At 35.9% G+C, this 24,455-nt stretch overlaps 1 protein-coding gene across 2 annotated transcripts in view; it reads right to left on the minus strand.

The window, feature by feature from the left end:
* LOC113114894 (membrane-associated phosphatidylinositol transfer protein 3-like) overlaps nucleotides 1–24,455 on the minus strand; it is a 71,892-nt gene that overhangs the window by 46,752 nt on the left and 685 nt on the right. For both annotated transcript variants that reach the window (XM_026281974.1, XM_026281973.1), the window contains exons 2-3: nucleotides 13,404–13,499; nucleotides 4,811–4,915 (exon numbers count right to left, since the gene is read on the minus strand). In XM_026281974.1, the coding sequence (XP_026137759.1) occupies nucleotides 4,811–4,915; nucleotides 13,404–13,499 (201 nt within the window). The remainder of the gene's footprint in view (nucleotides 1–4,810; nucleotides 4,916–13,403; nucleotides 13,500–24,455) is intronic.

Below are 24,455 nucleotides of genomic sequence, written 5' to 3' on the forward strand. Positions count from 1 at the left end.
ACAGTCTACTCTGCCAATAACTTTGCATGCCAAACAAACGGTGCTACACATGGAAGATGTGACAATTGATTTCTACAAAATGTGACATTAGAGCATTGCAAAGCATGTTAAAAATGAAATGAAATAAAACAAAGAATAAGAAATTAAAATAAATACCAACTTATAACCAACTTTACCAAAAACAAGGTTAGCTAAGAAAAAAGAAACAGTTTGTTTTTGAAACTGACATCTGTGTGAGTTGTTCTTTACACATCTCACTGCTACCGACAATGTACAAATGCCTTTTTGCATGTGAAATGTCACTGAAATTTCACCATAGTGACCACACCTAAGAATGTGACCGTTTTCATAATGCCAGTGTGTTTATGATGACTCAAGATGTTGCCTGCATAGAAGGATAAGCCAAATGTTCTGAGAGCTAATTGTAATATTTAAAGGATGGATGCTGGAGGATGTAAATTTTAGGCAGGAACCTACAGTTGTCACTCAAGTGTTCCCGTACTGCACACAAATCAATCAAGAATTTTACATCACGACAGGATCAGACAGCATCCAGACAGCTCTGCTGAACTCAAGCTGGCTGGAATCTGGACAAAAGGACCCCCCGCTAGCTGCACGTGAAAGCAGCTTCGGCACTGTTTTCTAATTAACATCAGTCTTTAGCGCACCAGGTAGAAAGCCCCCTATTTAAAACAGGCTAATTAATCTGGAAACCTGGAGTGCCCACAGACTTCAGTGTACCTCCATCACTTAATCCTGTCAATAAAATGTCTCAACTGTAATGACCTATGGGGAAATAAGATTAGGATTCAATATAATTAATGCTAAGTTTAAAAACAGAGAATTTCAACTTGAAGAAAAGATTTAGAAGATATTAGGGCTTAGCGATATAGTTATAGATAGTCAAAATCTTTTATTCTTTTGATGACTTTGTTTAAATGTTTCCATTTCAAATAAATGCTGTTCTTTTGAAATTTCCATTAATCAAAGATTCCTGGTAAAAAGATATTATGGTTTCAACAAAATATTAAACAGCACAACCGTTTTCAACAATAATAATAATAATAATAATAAGAATAAGAAGAAGAAGAAGAAGAAGAAGAAGAAGAAGAAGAAGAAGAAGAAGAAGAAGAAGAAGAAGAAATGTTTCTGGAGAACAAAATCAGCATATTGTAATGATTTCAAAAGGATCATGAAACATAATATTATATAAATATAATATTACACACTATTATTGTTTTTACCGTATTTTCTATCAAATAAATAGTCTTTGTGCATATAAGAGACTTTCAAAACATCAAAAATACTATACTATTATAATTTTTTTTTTAATAAATAGTTTATTTGATGAGAGAGAGAAAAAAAAGTGACTCAGATTAACCATTTCAATCAGTCATTGTAACAAAGACAAAAATATGTAATAGCTAAATATAATTTTGCTATTTTTTCTGCATTTCTTTTTGCATATTTATAAGTGGGATTTTTTTCTAATGAAAGAATGCATTTTTCATATTTTGATTATAAAATAATTGAAGGAAACAAACTAATTATAATTATTTATTGAATATTTCAAACAGTTGAAATCAAAGCATACTAATGCTTAGCAATATAATATAACTAATATACATCCTAATCATTGGACTGGCTCCATCTTAGATCTCTGATCTCCTTTTGTTCCAATGTAATGCCTGTAGGGAACCTCGATCAACTAGTAGTCTTCAGTTGACTGTACCAAAGACACGCTTAAAATCAAAAGGAAATCGTGCCTTTTCAGTGGCTGCTCCACAGTTATGAAACAAGTTGCCACCCCCAATATAAGAAGTGCCCCACATTAGGCCTGCACGATATTGGGAAAAAATTACATTGCGATATTTTATTTTTCTGCGATATATATTGCAATATGAAATCTAATAAAAAAAAATTCTTACAAACAAAAATGGAGTGAGCACACTTACATTCTCATATTAAATTATTTAAACATCGACACCATCGTGTCAACTGATTAATATGCGTGAGGCAAAGAGAGCAAAACAACACTCGTGTTGTTTGAAGACGGTGAGCGTGCGGCCGGGGCTCGCTTGGTTGTTTAGATGCCTCGGTGTTCGAGTTCTATGTTGCTTCCATACTGCTGAGTGGACGGAGTCATGTGACTACACACACTGTATTATGTTTTTAAGGGGAAAGTCAGGGTTGCTGCCACGGGGTTGTTTTTTGGTCAGATTTTTAATTAAAACGATCGCCCTTGACACGATTTTGGTGGAGGGGACACCCGACAGAGGACAAAACATGATTGGGCTAGTTTTTATCTAGTTTTGATTAGCTATAAGGGTTGTTTTGTTTCAAGGATCTGGCAACCCTGGGGAAAGTTTAAACAGGATTTAAAAAAAAATAAATAACTGACGTGGGAAAATTATGTCAGTCAGAGGTTCTGAATTTTAGTTTTGATAACTGTTCGATTAATCATCCAGCCCTAGTATGGGTTTTCAAGGTGCAAAACAAGGAAGATCCAAAACTAGTCTATTACTATTAACAAAACTGTGAAAAATATAGTGAATATTCAAAATTTACCCAGCTATAGTTTTATTGTAGAATCTATAGGACTGTAGAAATTGCATGTAGAATTAATATTCAATTTTTCGGTTTAATGAGTCATAGTATTAATCACAGCATTGGTCTTGAAAGAAGCATTTATGCATGATGATCAAGGGACCGCCTAAAGCTAACATCGCTTTCATCTTGCAGGAAGAAGCATTGTGCCACAAGACACTCAAAACGAAGCTGATAGGGGCTTGGTGGGGTCAACGCCTGCCTCTCACTTAGCTCATTTAACGCTGTCGCATCAGCTTAAGCATCCATCCCCCTGAGTGCCATCCAATAGACCAATCATATTGCACACAGGAGGAAAACAAAAATGTGAGAAAAGGCCACCTGAATAAATGAGGCGAAGGGTGAAATATCTTGAGCAATACTAGCATGCACAGTCTGAGCTAAAATGCCATAATGCCAAAAGTATGTGGAACCCAGGACAACAAACAGCTCAATAATATATGGGAATGTCATGTTGTTATGGAAATTGTCATCTGGTTGTGTGTTAGGCAGATGGATTTACATCACCAGTAACACTCAATATGGAAAAGTAAATCGATACCTAATTGCATATGCCACAGGCAGAAAATCACAGGAGGGAGTAAAATTTTTTTACATAAATTTGACTGCAATGTATCAGCTACTACACGAGCAAACCTTGCAGAAATGTACACCATCCTCCTTCCACTGAACAAATTCTAGCAGAGCTTCCAAAAACGAAAGAAGCACTGAGCAGAATAGATCTCAGCAGCATTAGCTGAAGCTAAAAGCCTCTTTAAATTTCACAAATGTATGGACGTTTATACAAAGTACATTATGTACAAAAAAAACTTAGCCTGAAAGCAACTTCAAAAAGTTCCAAGCAGCAAGTAAGTGAAGAATCCTGATGTTTACTTCACTAATGACTCATGCTAGATAACCCTTACCATTACAAGAACAGAATAGATAAGAACTAAGAGTAAGAAAAATCAATGGAGACAGCTGAGACATGATGCTGCTTAATGAAGCCTGACGTCTGTTTCCTCCGTTTTCATGGCTAAAATGAAAAATTACAGATTTGTTTGGCAAGCAGCTGGTTGAACAATTTCTGTAACATGGGTGGTTAATGTAAAACATAATGAGATGCATTATAAAATGCCATTTCAGATTACAGCCTCCTTTGTCCTCGAGGATATGAGAGATGTGCATTTGGGTCATTCTGACTGCTCGAGTCGGCCGGGTGAGGTTGATGGTTAGCTGGTCTATCTTCATATGTATCAAGACGGATGTCTCTGGCCAATGCTTCAAGGACTAGTTCACTTCCATAATAAGAAATGTCTGGTTATTTACTCATTCCTATGTCATTCAAGATGTTAATTTCTTTCCTCAGTTGAAAAGAAATTCAAGTTTTTAAGGAAAACGTTTCAGAATTTTTCTCCATGTAGTGGACTTCTACCAAAGTCCTAGGCAAGTCATGTCAAAACAACGTTGTCGGATGATTTTGAAGTTGGAGAAGAAAATCAGATGAACTTCAAAACTACTTCTGCCTACATCACCGTTGGTCACTGTTGAAGTCCACTATATGGAGAAAAAAACCTGGAATGTTTTCCTCAAAAACCTTCATTTCTTTTAGACTGAAGAAAGAAAGACATGGACATCTTGCATGGATGACATGGATGTGGGTACCTAAATTATCAGGAAATTTTTATTCTGGAAGTGAACTAATCCTTTTATGTCTCTCATTACAAAAAATTATGTATTTTTAAGTGTGTCAAGTTTAAAATACTTTTAAAAACTGCATTTACATTATTCCATATATTCATTTTTTAACACATTTGAGCACTGTTGTGGTCTCTGTGTCTGTGTACAGTATCTTTCCCAACCACAAAGTACAACCTAAATGCCCCATAAATACAAGTTCACCCAAAAATGAAAAACATTTTCTCATTCTCACGTTGTTCCAACCAAACATCCAAAGATGATTTTTTTGAAGAATGTTGGTAAAAAAGTTTTAGTGACCAAAAAATCTCTTCTTTTTCAAATGTCATACAGGTTTAGAATGACATATAAACTATCCCATTAGTCTCACACCATCAGTCTCAGGTACACTCAGATGTCCATGTACATTTTTTACCACTGCAGAACATTTGTAATATCTTCATGTAATATACATAAACCATGAATTGTAATATACGAAGAACGATTAATGACAGGAACCATAACATTTCCATTTATGAGCTCTTACCCTGCGTCTGGTCGATGTGGCCCAGGGTTTCTATCTGTTCAACGAGATCATTAGAGTTCCACTGACTCATGCCCAGAAGCATGGCTGTCTTCCCTTCCAGCACCTCTGAAAGAAATCACACACAAACACACATTCAATGAGAGCAGCATATGAGGAGGATGAGATAATCAATCATTGAGCTCATCGGCATAATGCTATGCTCATTTCAGCTGGAATACAGCAGTACATCAAAGACTATTAAGATTCATCGAATTATCTTTAAATACAGCTAGAGCCATAAAGTGATGTCCGTCTAATGAGCACAGAGCCAGCGATCAACCACTCCGCCAGTACTTGTGAGACAGACCCCTGAATTCTTGATGGAGGACTCGGCTGTGTGGATCGCAGCGTGTGACAGCAAACTGCAAGCCCAATGCCATGTCGGATCTTGTTCGGCCGATATTCCAGTGTGGAAAAGAGGTTGTGACAGGGCTCATCTGCACCACCCGCTCGAGCCGATCAGCCCTGTTTGTTACATGCTATTTGCTAGACTGTCAATTGAATTGGTTTTTGAGTTGGCTCAAACAAGAGTATACAAACATACACATGCACGCTTACAGAAACAATGCGAGGGAAGCTCGGAGTTGAGAGACGAAGGGTTTTAAATCATAATCCAAATACTGGCAGTTACTGAGTCGTGTCGAATGGAACGGCGCTTAGAGAGAGCAGGGAGAACATAGATCTTCTGAAGTGTGAAATGTGCTTAGCACAAAGAAGAGCAACGACAGCAGCCGGTTCCTGAAGGAGAAACAACCACCTATTTCAGTAAATGAAACACAAACCGCTAACGCACAAGGCTCACTGAGAAAGAATGACAGCAAAAAGTGGGAGTTAAAAGGAGAAAAAGAACAATGTAAAAAATGTTGGGACATGTTTTCAGAAAGAAAGTGGATGAGCATTGCAGAAGAATTTATTTTAAAGTATTCAGTGTAATCTGCACAAGTATGAAAAAAGTTCATGTAATGTACATTGAATTAATGGATACTAGTTACTATGGAATTTTTTTGGAAAAGACGTAACAATGTATTTTTAGGGTTGTCAAAGTATTATATATATATATATATATAAAAAAAATATATTCATATTTATTTATTTAGAAAACCATCTTAGACTTTTTTTAATCTATCTTCAGATATTATATATATATATATATATATATATATATATATATATATATATATATATATATATATATATATATATATATATATATATAAACATTAAAACAAGGCAGAAAAGGATCAAGATAAACAGTTAAAATAATAAAAAGTTTATATTTATAATAAAATATAATAATTACTTGCTTTAGCTTCAGAAAGTAAGAATATAAATCACACAGTATTAACTTGAAACATCATCTTAAAAACGCTATGCAATTTATGATGTGAACCATGGTGAAAAACAACAGCCAAATCTGAATTTGTACACAGATCAACAATTTAAAAATGATCACAGAACAGTGTGCAACACTTCAATAGACTAACAGACAGAGATATTCAGCAAATAAATTCTTTTATTATACAAAACTCTCAAAGACCTCAAAGAACAGAGCTGAATTGCGTAACAACTGGAACACTGCTCACAGCTGGAGATCCGAAAGTCTGACCATAATTGCCCTGAAATGTATTGTTGAAGGCGGAGTGTTTGTTAAACAAGCCACGCTTGATGCTTGTAGCAGCAGTGCTTTCAAGAGAAAGAATTTAGGGAATGAAAAACTTCTCCTAGAATTTATTCTGCTGACAGTCTAACAGTAAGTGCAAAACACTGCCAGCAAGATAAATCACTTTCTAAGAAATTGTCTCTTGATTTACCCCTTTTATTAAATACTAAAACAAAAGTTTTACTTCTTTAATTAGTCGGTCTCACTAGACAAACATCCTGACCTATGCCTTACAAAGGTGTATAAAACATACCTGAGTGGCTCAAAATGTTTGCAAAAGTGCATGAAACAGTGATTGAAAGGAGAAAAAGAAGAAAGACAAGCAAAGTGCATTAAGGTGGGGAAACCTTTTGATTGGAGGTTAATAAGAGACTTTAAAAGGAATCTGAAACTAAATTTCACAAATTCTAGAAAGACCTGATGAGGTAATGAGTTCATGGAGGCCCAGAGCTAATCCATTAACATTCTTCAACTCTTCTTTTACTCTTGAATACAGACAAAAGATAGGAGTCAAAGGACAAGTCTGTGTGGGCTGAAAGCTGGGCAAATACTGGTGGATTTCAGCTGATCCTATTTCCAATTCTCTCCTACGAACAGTATATGAACCACATTTGCAACACAAGCCTGTCGTGAGTCTATATTTTCCTTGTAAATTACATTTATGTGTACTTTCAAAGCAAGATCATGTTATTTCAAACAATTTGACTCTTTTTAAGTGGAACACAACAGAAAATGTCACCATTCGCATTTACTGTACTGAACAAAATGCAAACCTACAGTCAGCTTTATTAAAAGTTAAGAGTAGTAAAACAAGGAGTATTTTCTAAATGCACAGACTTCATTTTTTCACATATTTTGTCCAACTAATATTTTTTTCCATGACCAGAATATGACCATAGATGCCTGTGGCTGTCTAGAGGCAAAGAACATAAGACAGAATTGTCTTTCTGACACAGTTTCAGGAAAACAGGCTTTCCTGGAGAATCCTCCAAATGAAGGCCTATATTTGGTTATGAAAATCAAACGTCTTGACCTTCCCAACACTGGGGTTTCAAGAAATGTATTTTTCTTATGCGATTGGCTGTGACAGTTTTATAACTTGGAAAGTTGCATGTGAATTCAAATTCACAAGCTGTCATCTCTCAAATGGCTAATGATATTCATAAAATCAATACTGATGCTAAGATACTATTTTCAAAATAACAGGGTCTTTATATTAAAATGTAAGGTAACATGATTTTAAGATGTGCTTTGTAATCTGACAGAGGTTATAAATAGCCAATTTCTTAGCTGATTTGTCAGCGCAGATGAATCATGTGTACAAAGGGCCCAGGGCTACCCGACTACAGAGAGCAAATCAATGCAACAGAAAACACTTCAGCTCAAAATGCAAAGCCTGTGTAGGTAATGTTAATCAATTAGCATTAAGAGTCACAATGAATGACTGCGAATGCATACAGCAATCTGTCTCCAGCTGAAATTTACACAGTTTTAAATGAGGGTCCGACCATATTCCAGGCTATACAAATGGACTCTGTTTAAGCACACTCTGACAAATCTCATTACTCAAATGCACACGCTCCAATAACAGACCTGAATTAACCTCCTTAGACATTTGCCAACATGTCAGTTAAAAACGATTGAGAATGCACTCATTCATAATCAAAACAGCTTTGTCCTTAAACACCCCATGACAACGCTTTTCCAGCACAGTGTTGAAATATTTCCTACTAAAAGTTGGTTTGGACAAATTAGCTGCTTTTCCACTGTCGGGCCAGTGCGAGGCAGTATTTTAAACGGGCTGGGTAGGGCTAATAGCCTCGGACCTGTAGCACCTAGGCCAAAATAGCGCTGCGTTTCCACTGTCGGCCCGCTTCACTAAAACCCGCCCTTAACACGCCTCTCAGGAACAACATCACACATGCCCATAATTTCACCAACAAAGAGAAGTTATCATAAAACTAATAAGAAATAGGTCACTGCATCTACTGCGATCACAAAACAAACATGATAAAAGCAGCCGTTTGTTCGCATGCTTTGAAATATTTAAATCCAAAAACATCAATGTTTTACTATAAGTGATACACTGATCATAATTAAATAATTTATCAGGATTTAAAATTAGTCACACAGAAATAAAATGTTATGAACATAGCCTGCTATTCAGTCGAGTCTGTTTCTGTTTATTTGTCGTCACAGTAACCTATAAAAAACTAATTTAGAAAGTATTATAAATTTCTATATTTTTATAAAAGCTCCCGAACAAAAAACAAAAAACCGCTACGCGGAGCTAAGCTCTCGAGACGAGACTTATGACAGGCTGACTATGCCTTGTATTAATTTTTCTGAAAAATCCTGTCATACGTGCACAAACTGACAGTCACCACTTATTAGCTACTACTAAATATTGTAGAGACGTAATTTTCTGTAAAGTTGCTTTGTAACGATTTGTATTGTAAGAAGCGCTACACAAATAAACTTGTATTGAATTGAACAGATAAAATATGTACAAATAAATACACAATTGTGATAGAGAATAAGAAGCTGACGTTTGATTTCTTCAAGTAGTCGCATTTACCATGTCTACTATGGTAACGTCAGTGTGCAAAGTCTTCTGCATCACTTATAAATATTTCTACCTTGTATGGTGATTACAATCCACATCGAATCAAGTTATTTCAAACACGCTGCTGACTGAAAGTGAGTTTTGAGCTCAACTTATTTAAAAAAGTTTTTAATGCTTGTGTTATAGCTGTTAGCTTTATGAAATGATCCTCGGCGCTGATGCTTTCCAGATCTGGAGAAACTCCAGCTTTGTTCATAACCACTCCTCTAGCCCCAGATAGCCCGCTTTTTGTCAGGCCAAAAAACCTGTGCCGTTGGCCCCAAGGAAGCACCGATGAGGCACTATAACGCCCTGGAAGTGACTGTGGAAACTTGACTGGCCTTGGAACGCACTAGCACGTCTGCTTTTGGCCGGACAGTGGAAACTGAAGGCTATTAATGAAAAAAACATTTCTGAATCCATTTGCATTTTCAAGTTTCACCTGTATTTGGCGCTTAGGCCCTGGTCACGAGACAGACTCTGTGATGCGACTTGAAGGAGACCAACCCAGCGGATATGAGAGGCATGAACAGGGCAAGTGAGAGTCTGACACGCGTGAAAGAGGCTCATGTGTCACGGAGGTGAAGGCAGGCTGACAAAGCTGGAACCGTGATGAGCCTCAATTTCCCTGCCGCTCGGCGCTCTGATCATCTGTAGCGCACACTGACTGACAGGGGTCAATCTCACAGGTCAGTGAAGAGCAGAGAGTCTCCACACAGACCCACAGAGACATATATCCACACACACAACCTCTGTGATTTCACAAACACACAGTGTCGCTCACACAAAAAGCCATTAAGTTTGCACTCCAAGCCTGAGCCAAAACACTTGACTGTGCCTCTCCTGACAAAAGTGATTGCTAAACAAACCCTCAAACACTAGAAAACAACATTTAAGTGTGTACAGTATTTCTTTTGTCATTTCTGAAAGAGTTCTCACAGGTCACAACAAGTCTACAAATGATACTCAAGGGAGACAATTATCTACAATGCTTTGAATTATGACAAATTTAATTCTTTAGAAAACTACATTTACTAGGAGTAGAAATAATCTCAATTTCAGACGGACTATACAACCTTTTTATTTATTTATTTGTTACAATAATTCCTATATCATATGACTACACTACCTTTCAAATGTTTGGGTTCAGTAAGATGTTTTGAGAGGAGTGTCTTGTGCTCACCAGGGCTGCATTTATTTGATCAAAAAAAATTAAATACAATAAATAAATAAATAAATATGCGCTGATATGCATTTATTTGATTAAACTAAATAAATAAATAATAATAATAATTATTATTATTATTATAATAATATGCTGATTTGGTGCTCATGAAATATTTCTTATTATCAAAGTTGAAATCAGTTGCTAAAAGATTTTCTTTTTACTGATTTTATAATATAAGAAAAGCTTTATTCGCAATTAAAATCTTTTGTAACATTTAAATGCATTGACTTCCACTTATTTTAGATCAATTTAACGTGTCCTTACAGAATAAAATAAATGGTTTCTTAAAATAAATAAATAAAATAAACTGACCCTTACTTTTAAATGGTAGAATATTTCAAAACTTCAATTCAAACTGACAGAAGAAGAAAGCAAAAATAATCACCTTTTGTTTAACTATATTTATTTATTTTCTGATACACAAAATGAGGATTTTAAATCAATTTAGAAATGCACCAACACACTGAATGCTCTGAAGAGTTTGGCAGTCACTGTCATAGTCAGTCATAAACAACTTAGTGCTGGTCCATCTGTGCCTGCAGCCTTGGTCATCCTCTCAGCATATTCCCTATAATGCACTGTGACAGTATAATACATTTCTTCAAAGTCCCTTTAAGACAAGTCATTTCAGTGGTCTTCTTGGTAATGTACTTGGGCAGTTATTTTCTATGTGGGCACTAGTGTCACCATACTGTTCTAGAGTAAACAAACCCTCCCGTCATCATTCAAGAATAATGCTAGTACAAAACATTTATTTTGACAGCTGCTATATTAAGCGTCATGATTTCTCACTTTTCTCAATCATTTTTCAACAAATGGTCTCTTCTTTCATGCTTAATCTTCTCTAAGCTGAAAAAAAATATATTAACTATAGTGTGAAAACCCTTTACATCAGTCAAGCTCATATTTATAATGCCATTCTAATTTTGGTGGTTGATAAGAATTTTTTTATGCTTTTAAATCAAACAAACAAACAAACAAAACAACCATCCATTTTCTATTTTATTATGCATCTTATTCCTGAGGCCAAAACTGTACTTTCAGCGGCCATTATTACATTTTTTATTCCATTATTCTAAATGATTGTTTAAAAATTAAAAAGATAGTTCTCCCAGAAATCGCCCTCATGTTGTTCCAAACCTGTGAGACCTTCATTCTAATTCAGAAAAAATTAAGATATTTTTTGACAGAATCTAAGAGCTCTCTGACCCTCTATAGACAGATTTAGGTGGAATTTGACTTGTGCGAAAAAGGGTTAATGCGAATAATCGAGATGGAAACGTATTTGCTGAATAAATCCCTCCTTGCGGATCAAAAAACTCATGCGACTTTGCGCTATGGGATGGCAAAACCTGACTATCTCATTCCATAGCATCTGAAATGTTGTTATGGTCATTCTGAAATGCCAGGAAAAAGTCTGTGATCAAAGTATTTATGTATAATTGCCTCCCAGGACTGTCTTACATGACTGCGTTCCCAAACAGCAGGCATCCACCTCCAAAAGCAATGACCGCATTTACTTTGGTTCGTCTGCTCGCTCTAAGGCGCAAGTAATTTAATTATATATGAAAATTATTATATTCAGTGGCTTCTCTTATGTTTCTTAGTGATTTACAGTGCCAGTTTATCAGGAAGTGATGATTTGTTGGATGGAGACAGTGCTTGTTCGACAATGCTTTATGCGATATTACAATTTTGAAGTTAAATTCACAACTACAAAAAACCCAGCTACTGTCAGTTTTGATGAATTTGACAAAAAAAAGTGCAACATTTTGAATGGTAGTGCCTATAACAAAAAGGCAAGTTCATATAAGCAAAGCCTAATGATGGAATGTAATAAAAAAACAGCCAAAAACACATTAGCGAACTATCTGGCATGTTCCCCATTCCATCCCGCTGTAACATCTGGACTTTAATTGAGCTTCTGTGTTGTGTGGTAAAGCGTAGCGCTCATTAAGAATGAATGAGAACTGTGTCTCATGAAAGTTAGATGCGGAAACATGCAGGATACTGATTACATTTAACCCACTCTTACATTTTTACAAATGTGGGGCAGACAGACAAGAGCTCATGTGAATAAATTATAAAGCTGAATAATTTCATTTTGAACAGCAAATCAAAGAAACTAATTTGCAGATGCGACTCAGGAGACTATGTGATCTCCACCTCTAATGGAAAATCCCGTTTTAGTCACACCTCCACACCTTCACTGACCAAATGTTAGCTTGCTGCTTTGGGACTCGACTGCCACAGGTTTGAACAGCACTTAGTCTGGTGCAAAAAAAACAGCACCTTATCTTCCTAATACACATTTCCCAATGTATGATTCAACCATGCATGTTATTTCAAATGCAAACATGCTGTCATAAGATGTTTTTTTTTTTTTCTACACATTAGTGAAAACAAAATGGGTTGCTTGGCCACAAAACTTATTCTCAAGTTGCATGGTAAATTGCTTTGGGAAATAGCGTCAGCTAAATGTAAATGCTTCCTATAGAAAGAGATAATGGATAGTTGCTATGCTGAGCAAGGGAAAGTGAAGCCCAGTCAATTCAGATAGAGGATTTTGCTGAAGACGCAAATCTTGAGCTATTTATTGTATGGGACTCGAGTGGCTCGCTGGTGCAGGGACACTTGTAAGCTGACAAGCACATATGGCTGCCAGTTTTCACCATGTTGATTGTAAATGCTTGTTATTTGGACCATATTACATACAAAAGTAAAAGAATGTTAAATCAAGGCTTGGTACATGATAGACGACAGACTACACTGTTCAGTCAGGTCACATTATAACAAACAATCCATATCAAAATAACAGAAAGCCACAGTTTAGCATCTGCGTTCATTATGAAAGAGGCCTAAAAATATTTTTCATACAGGTTTACAGGTTTTTTTAGTGCCTAGCCTACTTCAGAGGAATACATCCATAATGATATGAGGCACCTGTAATGGACAGAATATGATGGGCATAAAAAGAGAGAGAGAGAGAGAGAAGGTCACAGATGCTGAAGAGCTGAAGCCATCAAGCTATTGCAAAGGGTGGGAAATAAGTGACACTTACCTCGGGCATCAAAAAACTCATCATCCGAGCTGTCAACAGATTCCTGGGCGATGTTCTGCATGCGCCAGTGAGAAGCGCTGTGCTTGCGTAGGGTCGCTAAGGGAAGAACATGAAAAAGATACGATCAAACCAAAGGTCACTAGTGCTGCATGCAATTACTGAACATTGTGTGACTAATTGATTAGACATGCTTGATGACAATGTTATTTAATATTACCACGCGAAGGTGTCCAAAGGAATGGAACGGCTAGGAATGAATTGAAAGCGTGTGTTTTTTTAATTAAGACTGGCTAATGTGGAAATCAAAGTGTAAAATTTGAGATTCAGGAATTCACAATGATCATACTTAAGATCATACTTAAGATGACTTGTCAAAGGTTTTGATCTAAAAGCTGCTGCTTAAATTCTTGAAATTAGACAAACATATGTACACACACAAACACACTTAATCTATAATAATTCTACACACATGCATCCACACACATATATATAAGTCAGGTGCTGATGTTTCATTGGTTGTGCAGTTGTTATAGTGTTGAGAAGCACCGTTATCTTCAAGAGCTTTAAACAAAATCTCCTTGTAGAACAAACTTCAGCTGCTGAAGACAAAGTACTTGTCGACTGTGTGTTGCGTTAGTGAGGCAGGTGGTGTGACTGTGAGCCCTGGGCTGTTTAAATCTAAAGTTAATAACTTTCTAATCTAATGACAGATAGCGGCAATAATGCAAATTACAAATCAGCGTAAGTCAAACGAAAGTTATCCTCTCCCAATCATATTAAGTGGGCCATGATTTAATAATTATAGATTGGAGTCATTGTGAGTGAACATATAGCGATGGGGATTTTTGACGCTTTATAGCTCAGCAAATTGCTTCTTTACTCAAAGCATTAAATCATTTAATGTAAATCCAGTAATTCACACATCCAGGCTTAGTGAGCTCACTGTTGCTTTCATAAGGCTTAAATCGCACTGAAACAAGCACAACAAAGAAATCCAACTGTAAGGAATTTCATTTATATTGATTCATTTAGCAGATGTGGCTTACAAATGAAGAAAAGCACAAGCACGGGAGATTAAGCATGAATAACCAATATCAGCAGTGCCACAGTAAATGATTTTGCCCATTTGGTTGGCATTACTCGAGAGGTGTCACCTAAGCTGTCATATCTCGTTCTCCTGCGGTCTTTTACATGGACTCCTCATGATCCTGCTCACTTTGTTGAAACAATAAGGACACTAACCTTCCATAACTGGGGTTCGGTGCGGCTCCACAGTTTTCATTCTGTCCCTTTGACTGCTAAACCCCCACATCACCATGCAGGATTTAATAAGCTTTTCATTTCTTCCACAAAAAAAAAGCAAGCAGGTCAAATGCTGGCACTATTAATGCACCCAATGGAGATGAGTATCTCAGCCTACTATGTTTTCTATTATAATCACAATGCATTTGACAGTGGCATCAACAGAAATCTGCTCTTTACAGTCTTAACTACTACTTTTTTAAAGAATTTATTCTTGGCATTCTGGCTTTTATTACTATAGGACAATGTAGAGCAGACAGGATGTGAAGTTTTGATTTTGATGTTTTGTTTAAAAAAAAGTCTCCATAATCTATACTTTAAATTAAAAAAAACTTGGTATGATAAAAAAAAAAAAAAAAAAAGGATTATGTGGCCACATTTTTGGGGCCACTGCATATGTAAGATTTGTAATATCTCATAAAAGCATAAGGTGAAAGAGATAACGGAGCAAAAGTTCCACTTTGTGCTCATAACAGGATAAATAGTGAAGAGAGGTTTACCAGCTCAATTATTGCTTCACATAAGTGAACATAATCAAATTTAGAGTGGTCAAATAAACACACAGTATTTTGTTTTAAATACTTTGATGGAGATGAAATCCTTTTTCCTCAGGGATGCAGGAGGGCAGGGGGCAATGTTTCATTAATGCAGTCTAAACATTGAGAAATGGCTTTTAAGGCTTGGTAAATGGTTTTACAGGAGGAGATAAAGAGGTGCAGATTAGTTTGAATGAGGGAGACCAGTGAGGCCTGTCTTCAGAGACGGGAGGGTGGATATGACATCAGTTCCTGCACTAAAGCATCTCTAATCACAAAAAATTCTAATCACATCATCCATAATTAATCCTGGAATGAAGGCTGAGAAAAGGGAAAGGCTGACATTTTTTGGCTAAGAAAGAATGTATTAGAAAACCATGAATGGTTTCAACCAGTAAAAGAGGTGGTCATATAATCAAAGTTATATTATAAGCCAGTACATAGCTAAACGGAGATGGATTTCATTACGAGTTTCATTGTTTGGCTGGCTTCTGTCTGGCAAGTCATGCAGGTGATGCTTTTGCACTAAAACAGCGTAGAGTAGAGGATGTTCTTCAGCCATGAAATTGGTATGGTCCTCATGAATGATACATTTATGAAACTTTTCGGTTTAATTGCGTCATCAACTACAGGGGGATTAAATGAAATTGAATGCATGCTGTGAAAGGAAGTCTTCCTTTATAACGCTCAAAATTGAGGTTTGACTAAAAACTAAATTTCAGCTGAAACATCTTAAGGAAAGATGACTTTGTGTTCTCTATTGTCTTATGACAATTTTTACTTCAGCTTCAGATGGCTGTTCTGTGTCATTAAATTGGACATGCTATTATTCAGGTAGCAAGCCATAAACATCAATATCTGTATCCCAATATTTCTTATACAATGAGGTTCTAATCTTTATTAAACTGGTGCTGTTTAAGATTCGTCCCCATACAGGACATAATCAACAATGATTAAGCCACTATATCTTTCACTATGCACTGAATTTTTTTATGTTATTTACTCAATATTCAATTTTTATTTATCAAACTGCTGTATAAAAACCATTCAAACCTAGATTTGTTATTCTCCATAACCCATCTAAATAGATCTCTAATCTTTGATAGAGTTGTGAGTTATGAATGCTGGGTCATGGAGTGTGATAGGGTCGATATCGAGCTTTGATAGGTCCCCTCTCCGAGGAGCATGCACAGTACAAAAATGGCATTTTCTCCAGAGCACTCATGACACGACTCACTGAGAGACTTGCTCTTAATCAAAAACATAATCTCTGCTAGATAGGAGCTGCTTTCCTCCAGCAATCTCGCTTTTCTCTCTTTCTTTAATCTCTATATATCTCACCCTCCCTTTTGCACTTTCTCTCCCAACCTTCAATTCCTTCCTCTTCAGCCTCACTCCATGCACTTAAGAAGCTCCGTCACCATTTCTACTCATTTGTTCATCAGCCTAATGTTAAAGCCCCTCTAGAGAAAAGTGCAGAGGTAAAGGCCATTATGACATCAGAAGGCTCCCATTGGTTCACTGCACTGGTTTTAAGGCTGTGTGTGTGACTTGAAAGGGAAGGGACAATAAGCAAAGGCCACAAGGGCATACTTGTTGGAAAATAATGTGATTCGGTTATTGCCAGGTCTAGACGTCTGATTAGTGGGGACTGGCATGAACCACTTCCCTATTAAATTCAAAAAGCTTAGCAGTTTTCTTCAAAAAGTGATTCTCAAACTGTTTTTATTGCTGTAATGAGAAGCATTTCCAAACTGAATCTGGATATACAGTATATTTGACTTAAACATTGTGTTCCTGCAGCCACAGGTTCAATTCTCATGGAATACATGAATGCATGAACCTAAAACAAATGATTTCAAATTTAAATCAATAATTAGTTATAATAATTAATTAATGACCAAAATATATGTTTCAATGTATTTAGAAAATATTTTACTATAAATTATATACATGACATTTTTGAAAAATAATACTTTTGATATTATTTATATACATGCACTCATATTTATCATGGATCAAATCCAATTTAAAAATTATTTTAATTTTAAATTATTCAATTGAAATCTATTTTAAAGAAAATAAACAGGGTCATTTATGTTGGAGTTGGAGCAAACAGTTCTCAATCAGTTATTTCATTAAATCACTCAGAGGAATACTCTCAATCTTATCCCTGCATCACCAAAGTGTGCGCTTGCAGCATATGCGGCGTGCGGCTTGTAAACACCTCCGTTTGGCAGCTCAAAGCAATGCCGCACATGCTGTGAAACAACACATATGCCACAGTTGCACAAAAAAAAATTCTGGTGTGATAAATAACTTAGTATTACGAAGCAGAACTGTGATACTCAAAGTCTAAAAAGAGCACAAAAACAATAGCAGATGCTTCAAGACAATGCAAATACTGACAAAGACTGTATTTCCAGGCAGTGCAGGCTAAAACCATACTGTGCAATCTTTTCTGTCCTTTATAATTGTTGCGGTAACATCTTGGGTAAAAGCCAAAGGAGACTGTGCAACATCAATGATCTTAGGACACTGGATGTGACTGACAATGCTGACTACATGATCTTTCTGAAAATTTGTTCTTAGATGGCAAAATCGTGGCCAAAATCATTAAGTGTGCTCTTAGCTTTAGAAAAGGGTCAAGACTTTCAGACCAAGTGGAGTAGAGAGGGTACAACTGCTTATACTGCAACAGACGGCATGCAAAGTTAAGTGTGAAATCATTGCAGCAGGGGAGAATACAGTGGGCAAACCTCATGCAAGATCACAACATCAAGAGGGCATTGAAAGTAAACTGCAGGGAACAGAACCACTTGACTGGGTTACTCAAGAGCCACCTCCTCCTTCTGTCAAGGACTGAAGGAAGCGAAGCTACAAATGCATGAGGCTTGAGCACAGAGAGCTCGCTCGGGTGAACGTTAATTGTGCCTTTACATAACCAAAGAAATGCAAACACAAAAATCAAGATGTTCTGTTAACGAGACAGCGCTGTCGTATCGCTTCCGAGTTATGATCAGTTTTTGCCATCTCATCTCTACTGAGGTGAAGCTGTTCAACCAAGCACATCGACACAAAGCTCTGAAAAGAACTGTTTGTATAGCACTGCATCACGTGTAAAGGTTCCATCTGAAATGGCAGGATTAAAGATCCAATTAGGAAGTGCAGTCATCACCATCATTATTTATTATAAGTTATATAATATGAAAGCATCCTGAATACCAACATTGCCTTCGGTTACACCCTTTTTTGAAACAAAAAAACTACTTAACTATTAATAATAAAAGAGACATTATTTTTTTGCTTAGTTTTTATACAATATGCTTATATTTACAGTATATGCCTTCTATGTTAGAAAAATCTGTAATAAAATAATTATAAAAAGGTATATTCTATCCGTCTGTCTATTCATGCCTTTGTCAGACAACCTATATATTATTTTTATATTCATCCATTAAAGCCTCCTATCTTCAAAAACAGATGCTATTATAATTTGCCAGCAAAAGCAACACTGTTCGAGAATGAATTAAATGAAGAGATTTATTTAAAGCAGATGTTTTTTAAAGAGCCATCTGTCTATTACAACAAAATGTATCAGGTTAAAATGTTTATATGCTGTAGTTGAACGTTTTACATTTTGTAGTTAAAAAATCAATTTACATCCCTTGGTTAAGGGAGCCAATAAGTCAGTCTCCCATCTCACAGAATCAATGCATCAAAATAACATTAAAAATAAAAAATAAATAAAAATCAAGACCTGAACTGCCTGTAAACAGACACAAAAGCCAGACTGCAGTACTACAGACGGTCATGAAAGACTGTCATTCTCTCTTTCTCTCACAGGACCACAGGGTAGCAGTGAGTCTGTCACTGCTTCTCGTGCAGGCTATTTTTAGCACCGTGCTCTACCCAAATCATTGTGCAAGTTCGCTAGAACAAAATCATTATGGAGGGAACCTGAAATCTGCCCTGAATTGTTCCTTTTGTAATGAGGTGTCAGGTAGCTTTTAATCATTTTATTCACTGTTAAACACCATGAGAAAACTGGGACTTCTCATTTCAGAAGAGAAAAAAAAAACTGATTTTCCCACAAAACAGGAAGGTTTAAGGTGTCTACCTGTTGAGAAGACAGATTCTAGAATGCTTCAAATATATCCTGACTGGCTCACACAAATGAACCTGCCATTACTTGCCATAGTTTCACAACTTCTAATGAAGGGAACATGCAAACTATTTCATAACCCCAAAACCAATTCCACAAACCACCTTTCTGCTTTACCAGTGACCTTATCGCTCCTACAGAGGCGCATGAATATCAGCGTGCATTACAGTATCAAACTTATAGAGTCTTAAAAAAACAAAAAAAAAAAACATACAGACCGAGCCATTGTTTTGCACAACAAAGGCAAGTATATTTTCTTCATAAACTGCCTAAATTAAACCATAAATGTGCATATTGTTTACATTTTCACATTTTAATGTCTTATTTTACCATGTTAATTTATACGTCATCATTTCTTTAATAGTGCCATCATGATCATTCTCATTCAAAAGTCTTTTATGATCACCATGTCTGCATTTATTTGAGCAAAAATATAGTAAAAACTGATTGTGAAATAGTATTATAAGTTTAATTAACTGTTTTATTTTAACATTTTAGTGTCATTTATTCCTGTGATGGCAAAGCTGAATTCTCAACAGCCATTACTGATGCTGATTTGGTGCTCAAGACATTTCTTATAATCATCAATGTTGAAAAGAGCTGTGCTGGTTAATATTAATGTGGATACCATGATAAAACTAATTTCAGGATTATTTAGTGAGTAGAAAATTTAAAACAATCAAAATCTTTTGTATCATTATAAAATGTCTTTAGTGTCATTTTTAATCTTATTAATGTTTAATTTTATTAATGTTTTTTTTTTTTTACTTCTTAAAAAAACCCTTTTGGGTTGTGTATATACATGTAGTATAATACTATAGAATATAGTGCAGAAAAGTATAGCAGAACAACTCAACATACAATTTGTATTTAAGATAAAGCATGGTGCTATAAGACCTTCAACTGTTCCTTGCAGATCTGAATTAAACTACAAGATCAACATCTAAAAATAAGTAAATAAAATAAAGAGTTTCAAGATAAATGTAAATAAAATTCTATTGCAAATTTTCATGTCACACACCACTCCAGGTGGTCTCACAGTTTGAGAGCCACTGATCTAGAAGATGCCTGATCTCTATGCTTGGCTTAGTTACATAAATTCATGAGTTTTCATCAAGCAGAAACGTCCTTGATGCTTTTAACAGGAATAACAGTCATTTCTCACTCTACTGCGTGGGCGCAGCAAATGCTGAATTATTGGTTTGAGGATAAAAATAGAATTTCATTTTCTCAGTGACAAAAACCAAGCAAGAAACAAAACAAACGTGAAACCCGAAGTAAATGCAATGTTGTTTGCGGAGAGCTAATACTAGATCATCTAAGTCTCTTGGTCTGACAGCCACAGATACAGAGTGCGCTTCTGTCTAAAATGCCATCACACAGATGTAGTGTCGCAACGCCTTCCATCAAAACCCATAAAAAAAAAAGCAGGACACAAAATGGAAAACACAAAAGAGATGATTTCTCATTTCAATGTATATCACAAGGAATCCGCAGGAAAATCCTTGACTGAGGTGCACGTTAATTGGTTTGGCAAAGACAATCCAACTTTGCAATTCAATTTTGCTACGGTGAACAACACAATCAGTATTCCCTGTTTTTATTCTCAACCAAAGCCAAGTAAAAATTAGTTTCTGAGAATTGACACAGAATACTACTTGCTTATCTGCCACTAAAAGGTCACTTCCTGAATGGCTAAGATTAAATATATCACTGCAGCACTGACTATGACCTCTATATGTACATGTGAAACATGTAACTGCATTACTAGAGCTATACTGGAGGCATAATGTGAAGAAACATCTACCGCGTTACACGTGAAAAGTGTATTTCGAACCAATTCAACAGAGACCTTGACCATGCACCAGCCTAAGCATGCCAATATATGAATTCCTATTCACATTACTGAGAAGTTCACACTTGCACACGCTTGTTTTTTCAGAGCACCTTCTTTTTTCTAAGAAAGGCAATGCAGATGAATTGAGCACGAAATGGAATACATTTCGTGCAATGGGAAATTGCACCCCTTTGAAGCTTTGAGATCATGCAGAGCTGGACTTACAGACAAACACAACACGATGGTTTGACTCACTGAAACTGCTCTGAATTCAGGTTGGTGTGGAGTGATGCACCCTGGGGCTCTTCTGCTGAGGGAATATAGACTGTGAAAGAAATTAACTGTGACTACTGAATCTGGGATTTATATTTATCGAGTGGTCTATAGAGATTGAGCATCAAACTACTAAATATATAGCAGAATATACAATTACTGTTGGAAATAGGTCCAACCTCCAAACGTTTGAACTATCAAAAGTGGCAGGTTAAAGTATAGCTTATTCAGGAGTCAGTATTTTGGCTAGGAAATGAACAAAAAGCAACATGCAATTCTGGAAACTATTATGCAAATAATAGTCTGTGAGGTGAATATACAAAAAGAAAGTTGTTTTTTTTCCATGTCAGTGTTAACAATGACTCTGTCTAGCTGATGCATTTATAAGTGATCCTGATTGATTGGAGAAACTGAAATAGATGACACTAAAAGGCATTTACTTCATTCACTGCTTCTTAAATTATGATTCCTGTATATACATAAAAACATCCTTTTTTGTGTGTGATATTTATATATTTTAGGTCTACCTATGAAAATAATAAATGATTTGGATGGTAACTGGTGACTAATTTGCGCTAATGGTGATCTCTGATCTACAGTAACATAGCAGATCAACTGATTGATTTGACATTGGAACAAATATAAATACAAAAATCTTGAGAAATACATGAAAATCCTAAAATAATCTGGGACCGAACAGGTATCCATGAGGAATCCTTGCTATTTAACATATAAATGAAGCCAACCTAGTCTGTGTTTTGCTGATGGGCTGCCAGTTCTGATCATGTAAAAAGACAAATTCTGCTCCAGTGATGATGTAGGCTATGTTCTGCTTGTTCAATACAGTGAGCGGGTTTATGTAATTCTGATATAATACTCAATTGTCCCACCATCCCATCCTCAACAACACTGAATCACTAACTAGGAATCTAATAAACCTTGAGGTAAATTAAGTAACCAAACCAAAGGAGTCTGTAGGATTACACATTTCCACCTACAAAATCAAATGCTGACTTCCTACATGACTGAGAGAGGAGAACTTCTTGGTGATTCGGAAACATGCCTGAGAAGAAATCAAATGGCTGTGGCAGCTTATTAACAGTCTGTAGTAGTTACTGCTGTCCAACGTATGGAAACCGTTATACTTACATGAAATACGCCACGAATGGCATGCTGTCACACCATAATTACCCAAAGAGCACACATTCAAAACCCAGAAGACATATGCTGTGAGCTTCTCATCATCATAAACCATGAGCTACAAACATACTGACAGACTTGGGGGCTAACATCTGAAGCTCTCTTCACTGGTTTCCTGACCCCTAGAGACTGAGCAATGATCTACATTATCTTATTTAAAATTGAATTGTGATTTACATTTAAACCTGGAGTGTGGGTTTGTTTGTTTTTTTGGACCACCAGCTTCACAATCGCATACCAAAGGCACACCATTGATAGATTTAATGTTTTTATGGCATACTTATAGTTGTCTATCATATCAAAGGAATAGTTCACCCAAAAATTAGCATTCTGTTATGATTTATACACCCTTATGTTGGTCCAAACCTGTACGACTAACTTTCTTTTGCTGTGAGTTTACCACTGACTTCCAGCAAACAAACCAAAAACATAAAAAATATGTTCTTTTGCATTTTACAGAAAAAAGAAAATTGTATATGATTTTTTCTTTCTTTAGAGATCAATCACGTTAAGCTTAGTTGGAAAAATAATTTGAAAACATTAAAACAATCATTAGGGTCCTCAAAGCAACTCTCTGCCTTCATGGCATCTCAGAAGCCTATGTGAATTGCATAGTCAATACACTTATAGAAATATAAATACCACATTAACTCACAACCATAATTCAGAATCATGAAATGCAAAGGGTAAGCTTTCTTCTAGATCAATAATTGCTCGGACATGCTGGATTGGATGTGCTGCCATAAACAGATTAAACTATATCTATGTATGCTGAGATGTTCAGTGCAGACAGTCTCAGCACTCAGCCATAGGCTCAATCATATCAGAGTGTCCTATACAGAATGTATATCTCAAAGAGAGACCATCAGCTCTCCCTCTCTCACATCAGCCTCTTTCTACATTTCTGATACAATACACACGTCACTACCCAATTCACCTTTAAGTAGAAACAGAATAATAAAGGATGCACACTGACTTATCATGCAGAACATGCATTATGACTTGCTTATAGGTTTTTGAAGACCACATTTTGTCTCATTTTAAGTGTTTGAAGTTCACAGTTTATATCGTTTACTTAAATTAAACCATATTGGTGGAGAAAACAAGCTGACCAATGGAACATCACTCTAGCTGGGATCTAATTAAATTATTTCAAAGATGAATCAAATGTACTGTCATAATCTATGACCATCTGAAGAAACAAACATTCAGATGTGCTTTACAGCTAGAATTATTAAATCACACCATAGGATATGTACAAAATTCCTTATAAGCTTATTTCTTGTACAGTAATTTCTGACACTATAAAAAAAAAACACAAATATCTAATTGGGGGGGAGGGTCCACAAAGATACTTCAGGGGGGTTTTATGGACTGAAATTTTTTTATGGAATTAGACGTTTATGGAAATAGACATTTTTTGGTTGACATAGTCAGATTTTTCTACTTAATTGCTTCTTTAATATCAGGTCTACCTATAAATCAGTTAATAGCACCAACATAACACCACTGGAGATTAATTCAGTATATTCAGAGCTGAAATAACTTTACTTATGTCAACTTTTTGCTTAAACAGAATATGAAACACCTATATACATATATACACATATATGTGTGTGTCTTTGTGTGTGTGTCATAAAAAAAACTTTAATTACAATTGAATATTGATATCAGTTATTGGACATTTAAACAAAATAATCTGGACCATATCAGCGATATGCAAAATACAAAATCGGTCG

The sequence above is a fragment of the Carassius auratus genome, chromosome 15 (genome assembly GCF_003368295.1).
Source record: "Carassius auratus strain Wakin chromosome 15, ASM336829v1, whole genome shotgun sequence".
Lineage (NCBI taxonomy): Eukaryota > Metazoa > Chordata > Actinopteri > Cypriniformes > Cyprinidae > Carassius > Carassius auratus.